The following is an 8,467-nucleotide window of genomic DNA, read 5'->3' as shown; positions in this document are numbered from 1 at the left end:
GGGCTTTATGATGACCTAAGGCTGGACCTATCCACACCACACCAGACCTGCTTAAAATGGGATAAGGAGGTGTTCTCTAAGGGTTCCCTCCATTAGGATTTTTGGTCCCTTTGTGATTTCCTTCCTCCTCTTTTTTTAATGTCTGCCATACATTCCCTTTGGGGCCATCCCTGCCCTCGTCTTGGTGGCCAGGTGGGGCTCCAGACACTATTGCTCAGTGGGAGCCGCAGGTTTACATGAAAGGGAAGCTGTCGTCGGAGTTGGGAAAGCAGGGAAAGGCTGAGGAGATGAACCAGGAGCACAAGCTGCAGAGGGACAAGATTGGGTGCCACAGAGCAGTTGCACAAGGTGGGGAGTACAAAGGGCCTGTGGTTAACGATAGCAAGTTCATGAGTATTTTTAATTTTGACTGCCAGTGTCAGTGGAGGATTAACAAGAGTCCAGGAGAGCTTCCATCAGCAGTTGAGATTGCGGCCATTTCCAGAGGGTGAGGACACGTCAGGCTGGTGACCCCTTGAGAATGAAGCCAGTGAGTCTCACAGAACCCCAGAGGGGCTCGAGACCACAGCTGCAAGTATGAGTGTAGCAGACTCCAGAATCGATGCCTAGAACGGCTGTCCTCCATTTCAGCCCTTGGGATGCCTAGGAGCTGGACATTTCCTGCGTAGGCAAATACAGGACCTATTTTTGTGTCTGAGGATTTTCTGTTGATAGGTAAACTTGGCCTGATAACCCAGAGGCAGCCTGTCCGCTAGATCTGACACAAGGATTATGCTTTTTAACTGCCTCGTTCTACCTAAGCATGCAAAAATGACAGCCAATGGAAAAAATCCTGCAGCAAGAGACCACAAGCTAAATAAAAAAAACTGGTTCTGGAAGGAAGAATTTAGGGACTAAAAGAGAACTCCGTGCCTCTAGTTAGTATATGCTCATAGATATCTCAGATACTGTACCTGCGCTTCTGGAATTGGCCGTGAAGAGCAGGGTTTGGGGCTAGCGTGGCACAGGCAAGTTACACGAAGCCCGGACAAAATCCGCGGAAGGTACTGGGGAGCTTGACTGGAGGGTGATGCCTAAGAAAGGAAAGCACACAGATGAACCTGTTAGCCCTCCCTGTTCCCTGAGGGCATTTGCCACTTGAGCCTAGGGGAATAGACTCAGAAAGTGGCAGTCCGCTGAGTTGAATTCACACAGGTTAGACCGCACAGGTTGGACTTAAGGGCAGAATTTCCGGATGGGCCGCTGAGCCCCCACAGTTCCATGGGCAGCCTTCCCTCAAGACATTTGCCAGCTGCTAAACTGCTTGCTGTCTGTGTAAGACCTGCCAACAAAGGGCTCATCAGAAAGCAGTAGCTGGATGCTAGCGAGCTGAGCAGAGGTGGTAGCAGCCACTTGCACACTTGCATTTGTGGTGGCCATGCGGGACATCTCTGTGGAGATCTGAAACTGGACCCATTGGGATTACAGGTGATCTCCTTGCTGGGAGAGGACTTAGCCCTTTGGGGGAAGATCTAATTCAAGAGCCTCTGTGATTTCTAGTACACAATGCTCAGCATTTACTCAAAAACCATTAGGTATTCTAGAAAGAAGACGTGAGTTGCTGAAAACCAAGGGAGAAGTAGCCAACACCCACACATTCTGCTGCTGGGAGTTACCAGAGAGTGAAATAACCACAGGTTCATGAAACAAGGAAAGGATGGAGAGCTTTGAAGAGATCTGCCATCTTTAAAAGAAAAAAAAATTTTTTTTCAAACTTTAGAACTGAAAATAACAAATTAAGAATTTAGGTGCATTTTGCAGTTCATATACTACATAACCCAAAATGTTTTTGTTAACAACACATTAGAAGTTCTAACGGGGAAAAGAGACAAACTTTCTTGAAAGTAAGAGGAACTTCACAATCTCTTAAGGAAGTTAATGATACATGTCACCAAAACAAAGGTTTACAGGAGAGGAAACAGGATCCATTTCAGAGCAGTGAGGGGAAAAAACCCCAGGATGGCAATTTCTAGAGAGCGGTTAGTCCAGGCTGGAGTCAGGGCTCTGACTCAGGTTCCCAAGGACTTTCAGAGTAAAGAAGGTTCAGTTGCTGAATGGATGGCATTTATCATTTCACGAGGTACACAAACCAAGCCATCGTGCTGTACGTACCCCTTAACCTGCTGCAGTGATGCATGTCAATTCCTCTGTAAACCTGGCTAAAAAGGACTGAATAAAATATGCTGTGATGGAAAGTTTGAAAAGTTGGGAATGTCGTGGAAGAAAAGCAGACTGAAGTTGCAAGAATAAAGCTGTTCAGGAAAGGAAATGTCATCACAGAACACTCCTAGGCCCTCTCGTAAACAGTCAGTACTTACCATGTGAGCACTTTATTGATTGCCCTAAAAACTGGTAGCATAAACCTACCATGGGAAGAGAGCGGAAAGGTTGTAAGAGCAGAAAATCAATACGTAATATATTACTAACACCTAGAACTGAGAAACAGGTTACTTAGATATACAAGCAAAACATCTCTAAGTTGTTGCCTCTTGCAGCGGGGAGACTTAGGACATGCTTTTCGATATTAGCCCTTCTGTTTGATTTTGTTTTCATTAAACTTGTTAAAACGAGAGAAAGATACTATGGAGAGGGATAGACATACCTGCTCTAGTCCTCTCACTTGGCAAAAGCCCTTTTCAGGATTCCATTTCCCCATCCAGCTAATCCTGCTGATAGGCAACAGTCAGCCTTCTCCACAATCTTCTCCACCTTTCCTACATTTCTCTGGCCTCTCTAGCGTATGTGATACCACTGCCCACTTCTTTTTTGAAAGCACTCTCTTAACAGTTCCTCCCACCTGGATTTGCTCCCACTTTCCTGCTATTCTTTGTCTTTTTCCTAACTTTGAAATGGTAGAAGTTTCAGGAACTCAGCCCTAGGTCCTCTTTGTTGTATATTACCTTGCCGCCAGCTAATGAACACAGCCGATCACTAAGACAGGGCCAGACATTTCCAAATCTGTCCAGTTGTCGTCCTTCCTGTCTCCTGACCTCCTCCAAGCCATCACAGGATTGCTGGGGGAGCCTTACTCGCTGGTCCCCCTGCTTCCTCTGTTGCTGCCATCCAATCCAGTCCCCACACTCTGGCTACACGGATCTTAAAATACGCATTTGAATATCACTTTTAACTCTTAGGAGTTACCATGACGTCCAAGGTCGTCAGGTGTATGCTAAAACCAAGGTCGTGTATAACCTGGATCCCGCCTACCTTCTCACCCTCACAAACCACTCTAGTTTTTACTTCGCGGGTTCTTTCTGCTGGAAAATGATTCTCGCCCCACCTCCCGATGATCTTCCCTCCAAGGACTAGGTCAGTGGCCCTAGAACACCTCCTCACTCCTGATTTCTCATCATAGCCGTAGTTGGTAGTCTACCTCCCCTCCTCATAGACTAAATTCCTTAAGGGGAGTGGGCTTGTCTGCCCTGCTCAACATCGTGTCCAGATGTTTTAAAAACGTTTGTTCGATGAACGTGGTAAAAAGAGAAAGCGGAGAGACAGGTGTGGCGGGCAGGGCAGTGAAACGGAAGGAGGTGCAAGAGGAGGGGTCGCAAAGCTGACGGTTGGCGACCGTGGGCTGGGCCACCAGACAGGCGTGGCAGCAGGTGGGGCAGCCCGGGCGCCGGGATCCGAGCGCAAGTCGGGCCGCGCCCCCGCAGGGGGCGCCCGCCGTCCGGGGCGTGGCCTCGAGCAGCCCCGCCCTCCTCGCCGGAGACCGGGCAGGCGGGCGGCTCGCGGCGGCGGCGGCGCAGACATGGCTGCGCTGGTGGAGCCGCTGGGGCTGGAGCGGGGTAAGCGCGCCAGGGGGCCCTGCCCACCGGCCGCGGCCTGCGTCCGGGACCCCGGTCCCCGCCCCTCCACCGCGAAGCCCCGGCGGGTGGGCGGGCAGATCGAGCGGGGGTGGGCGGGGCGGGGCGCCGCGGTTTGTGGGTGTGGGAGGGTCCGTGGGCTTAGCGGGCCCAGGAGCGGCGCCCACCGCACAGCCCTTCCTGTGTGCGTTTGGGGATCCGGGGGCGCAGGACTACGGCCGCAGTCTCCTTTGCCCCCGGCGACTCTGCGGGTGTCCTACTGGGACTCGGCTGTCTTTCCTGGGATCTGTCAGTGCTCGCCCTTACTCGGTTTCTGGCCGCATCGCTCCGTGCTTATCCGAGTCTCTGACTCTGTCTCTGCGCCCCGCCCCCGCCCCGCAGACGTGTCCCGGGCGGTGGAGCTCCTCGAGCGGCTCCAGCGCAGCGGGGAGCTGCCCCCGCAGAAACTGCAGGCCCTCCAGCGAGTCCTTCAGAGCCGCTTCTGCTCTGCTATCCGGGAGGTGAGAACAGCGCGGCGCCGGACACAAGCGGGCGGCCGCGGTCCCAGTCGTTGCCCAGAGCCCAGGGACTACGCCTTCCAGCAGCGGCTGGGCCGGCTCGCCTTAGGGAGCCCGCGCTTCAGCTCCGGGGTTCTTCGGGAGTTGTAGTTTCCTTGGGCTCCGGGTTGCGGGGGGCGGGGCCGATCCTTGGGTGGGAGGATCTGCGGGTCTGGACTCTGCTGAAAGGAGAAGGGGAGTCCCCCTGGTGGTTCTCTGACGCTACGGCGTCTTCACCAGGTGTATGAGCAGCTCTACGACACGTTGGACATCACGGGCAGTGCTGAGATCCGGGCCCACGCCACAGCCAAGGTAGGTGACCCCTACGCCATCGCTCATGGTACCCACCGAACCGCCTGGTTTAGCTTAGTAACTTCCTAAAGTCAGTCATGCCTGTTTCTTCCTACATGATTTTTGCCAAAGCTGTGTACCAGTTTTTGTTACTATTATTTACTGACATTATAATCCCTTAAGTTGTACTTAAATGTCATTTAAAGGCATCTTTAGCAACTTCAAATGGAAACTATTGCCGCATACCTGACATGAAGATACCTTTTTTTTTTAAATTTTTTAAAGATTTTATTTATTTGACAGAGATCACAAGTAGGCAGAGAGGCAGGTAGAGAGAGAGGAAGGGAAGCAGGCTTCCCGCTGAGCAGAGAGCCCGATGCGGGGCTCGATCCCAGGACCCTCAGACCATGACCTGAGCCAAAGGCAGAGGCTTTAACCCACTGAGCCACCCAGGTGCCCCTGAAGATATCTTTTAACACCTACATAATGAAATAGCACGAAACACTGAAATCTTATCAAACTCTAGTTGTATGCTGTTTCTTGCTGCTTCCTGGAGGCTCTCAGCTTCTTCCAGCCCTTGTTTTTCTCTATTAAAAATTGAGATTGGGGGCGCCTGGGTGGCTCAGTGCCTTTGGCCCAGGTTATGATCCCAGCGTCCTGGGATCGAGCCCCACATCGGGCTCTTTGCTCGGCAGGGAGCCTGCTTCCTCGTCCGCTCTCTCTCTCTCTGCCTGCCTCTCTGCCTGTGATCTCTGTCTGTCAAATAAATTTAAAAAAAATTTTTTTTAAATTGAGATTGGCAAGAGTTGACTACTGAAGGTACACTAACACCAAATGGAGACATTCTCTTCGACATGCCTGAAGCATCCAGACTGCATTAAGAGAGACTCATTACAGTGCAAGCTTGTTTGAACTGTGGCAGGTGTCCCCTGTGTGGGGAAAGCGATCTGATCCAAATTGCTCTCCCTGGCCCAGATCCTCCCCCCTCACCCGCCTGCCCGCCCCCCCCCCCCCCCAGCCATGGAACGGCCCTCATCTCCCAATGCTTTCTCTTCCCCCAGGCCACAGTGGCTGCCTTCACAGCCAGCGAGGGCCACGCACATCCCAGGGTAGTGGAGCTGCCCAAAACAGATGAGGGCCTGGGCTTCAACATCATGGGGGGCAAGGAGCAGAACTCCCCCATCTACATTTCCCGTGTCATCCCTGGAGGTGTGGCTGACCGCCATGGAGGCCTCAAGCGTGGGGACCAGCTGCTGTCAGTGAATGGTGTGGTGAGTGGGGACTGAGGCTGGGCTCACAGTCTGTTCCAGGTAGCACAGTCCCTACTTTTCACATTCATTCAACATGCAACGATAGAGTACTGCGTGCTGTGTTCAAGGACTCCCTTCTTGGTGAGGGAGATTGCCTGGAATTGTCCTAATCTGGGGAGATCATAATGAGGAAGCACAAACCATTGCAGAAGCCCAAATGTGGCTCTCACCAGACCAGTGTAGATGAGGGAAGTTTTTGCAGGGAAAGGAACATTTGAGTTGGGTTTTGAAGGATGAGGAGGAGTTCTCCAGGCAAATAAGATAGAGAAGTGTATTAGCAGCTAAGGGTATTGTAGGTAGGCGCTGGGACTCTGCACTCCTCTGAGCTGAACAGAAAGGGCTTAGGTCTAGTGGAGGAGTGGAGCACATGGTTAATTAAAATCACTGCAGTTGGAAGTAGACGGCAGCACAGCTGGATCGGTAGTGGGGGTTGGCTACGCAGGGCCGGAGGGCCAGCCTGAGAAGGTGGGACTTTGTCTCAAGGGTTCTGGGGAGCCTTGGGAAGGCTGTGAAGAGGAGATGGATAGGCTCAGCTTGGAGGTGTAGAAGGATCCCTTTGGGACTCTACAGGGGACAGACTGAAGGTAGAGACTAGAGGCCAGAAAGTTCTAGGAAGAAGGCTAGGTAAAAGACCAGGGAGAGGAGGAGGCCTGAGCTGGGGCCAGGGTGGTAGGGGCAAAGAAGAGGGAATCAGCAAGAGGGAGAGGGCTGGGATTAGCAGGCTTTGGGGACGGAGGGGGATAAAGATGGACCTGGAGTTCTGGCTTAGTGAGGGAGGGCAGATAGGGCTTGTCCCCGACATGAACTTGCAAGGTTTTGAGGTTGGACACTGAGCCAAAAATAATTACTCTCCCCTGAGGCCACGAGGCCTTGACCTCTTGGGCTGGCACCAGGCCCACCAACAGTAGGTCCCATTTCCAGGGTTGGGGCTGGGGGAGGGTGGTAGGTCCCAGGCCCAGGTGTCTGTGCACTGCCCTGCAGAGCGTTGAGGGTGAGCAGCACGAGAAGGCAGTGGAGCTGCTGAAGGCAGCCCAGGGCTCGGTGAAGCTGGTGGTGCGTTACACGCCTCGCGTGCTGGAGGAGATGGAGGCCCGCTTCGAGAAGATGCGCTCTGCCCGCCGGCGCCAGCAGCATCAGAGCTACTCGTGAGCCCTTTGCCACCCCACCCCTGGGGTTTCTTTTGCCTCCTTTATCCCCAGAGTCCCAAGCCAGGCCAGTGATTTCGGGGACCTTCATGGCTACCCCCAGCCCTGGCTCCTCTCCCTGGGGTTCTGACCCTTGACCCCGACCCAGGCTCTCACAAGCCATTCTGGCTACATCCCATGGGGACTCCCAGCTCACTGTCATCTTGAGATCTGCAGCCTACTCTCTGGAATTCCTCAGTCCACTTCCCTGGGCCCTTGGCTCTGGAACCCCAGGCCTGGTTCTCTCCCAAGCCTCCCCAGGTCCCCTCCCCTGAGCTTGGCTCCCATCTCTTCACCCTCTTTGCAGGTCCTTGGAGTCTCGAGGCTGAAACCACAGTATTTGGACCCTAACCCCGCCCCCTTCCCTGTACAGTATTTATTGTCACCGGCTCCTTATTTAAAGATCTTTGATCCTCACTGAGTGTCTGTGCGTCTGTCCTGCATCCTGGGGTTAGAGTGTCTTGGGAAGTGGGGGAGGGAGAGAAGCTGAAGTCTAGAGCAGGCCCGGAAGAAACGCTTTTCAGAGTCTGAGAGCAGAGGTAGAGACTTTCCCCCAAGGTCTGAAGCGGGAGGCTGGCCCGCTTCCTAGGCATAAGTCCAAGGCGGAGGCTAGGACCCTGTTTGGGTCCAAGTGCGGGGTCACAACCGAAGATAACGCCCCCTAGCCTTGAAGAGAGACAGGGCGAAGGCCATGCGCCTTCAGTAGTTGGTCTGACAGAGGAGTCCTGAGAAGCTGCAGAGCCTGTGGGCGGCCTCTGTGTGGGCGGGGCGGAGCAAACCATTAGCTTTGCTCGACAGGGGAGCCCTGCAGGCCGTACTTATGAAAGTACGTGCGGGGTGGGGGGTGCCGTGTGCAGTTCCCGAGGTGGGCGCAGGGGGTGCAGAAAAAGGTGCACCCGCCGACCCGGCATTCACCCCACTTTCCAGCCTGAGCGCGTGGCTCCGGGAGCCGCCCCCGCCTTAAAATCCAACCTTTACTCCCACCTCACCGCCGGTCCTGCCCTCGCGTCCCGTGTGGCGCTAGGGCCGGCGCACGCCACCTCCGGGATCTGGGGTCGCAACTCGCATTCCACGCCGCGCGCCACTAGCTCCAGGTGACATCATCCCCTGCCGGGCTCCGCCTCCCGCCCCAGCCACCTCACGCCGCGCACTTATTGGCCGGCGCTCCTTGAGCTCCGCCTTCCGCTCTCCACCCGCGCGACCCCTCCCAGTCCGCGCGAAGGCGGGGTTTAGCCACCGGCCGGCTCCGACGACGTCTCCCATTGGCCATTCAGAGCCGTCTGTCAGTCTCCTGTTAAAGG

General features: G+C 54.2%; 2 protein-coding genes and 1 long non-coding RNA gene across 3 annotated transcripts; 1 reads left to right on the top strand and 2 right to left on the bottom strand.

Moving 5' to 3' along the window:
* Positions 1-393: 393 nt before the first annotated feature.
* LOC131818372 (uncharacterized) lies at positions 394-4,241 on the bottom strand. Its single transcript, XR_009348794.1, has 3 exons — positions 4,152-4,241; positions 954-1,073; positions 394-660 (listed from the first exon to the last, which is right to left on the bottom strand). It is a non-coding gene; the product is annotated as an uncharacterized LOC131818372 (long non-coding RNA).
* LIN7B (lin-7 homolog B, crumbs cell polarity complex component) lies at positions 3,694-7,583 on the top strand. Its single transcript, XM_059152786.1, has 6 exons — positions 3,694-3,827; positions 4,227-4,345; positions 4,622-4,693; positions 5,734-5,943; positions 6,964-7,127; positions 7,474-7,583. Exons 1-6 carry the CDS (start codon positions 3,791-3,793, stop codon positions 7,493-7,495), a joined length of 624 nt encoding a protein of 207 aa, XP_059008769.1. The 5' UTR covers positions 3,694-3,790; the 3' UTR covers positions 7,496-7,583.
* Positions 7,514-8,429, bottom strand: C16H19orf73 (chromosome 16 C19orf73 homolog). Its single transcript, XM_059151244.1, is given in 3 exon segments — positions 7,514-8,044; positions 8,046-8,186; positions 8,304-8,429. Coding segments are annotated over 3 exon segments (798 nt in total).
* Positions 8,430-8,467: the final 38 nt, after the last annotated feature.

The sequence above is a fragment of the Mustela lutreola genome, chromosome 16 (assembly GCF_030435805.1).
Source record: "Mustela lutreola isolate mMusLut2 chromosome 16, mMusLut2.pri, whole genome shotgun sequence".
Classification (NCBI taxonomy): Eukaryota; Metazoa; Chordata; class Mammalia; order Carnivora; family Mustelidae; genus Mustela; species Mustela lutreola.
This window is presented reverse-complemented; position numbering and strand designations above follow the sequence as displayed.

What these genes read in the sequence shown, in the direction of transcription:
- LIN7B (XM_059152786.1), top strand. Translation starts at nt 3,791, where the DNA reads ATGGCTGCGCTGGTGGAGCCGCTGGGGCTGGAGCGGG. An exon ending in TCTGCTCTGCTATCCGGGAG is followed by an intron (nt 4,346 to 4,621) that starts GTGAGAACAGCG and finishes CGTCTTCACCAG; the next exon opens with GTGTATGAGCAGCTCTACGA. An exon ending in CAGCAGCATCAGAGCTACTC is followed by an intron (nt 7,128 to 7,473) that starts GTGAGCCCTTTG and finishes CCCTCTTTGCAG; the next exon opens with GTCCTTGGAGTCTCGAGGCT.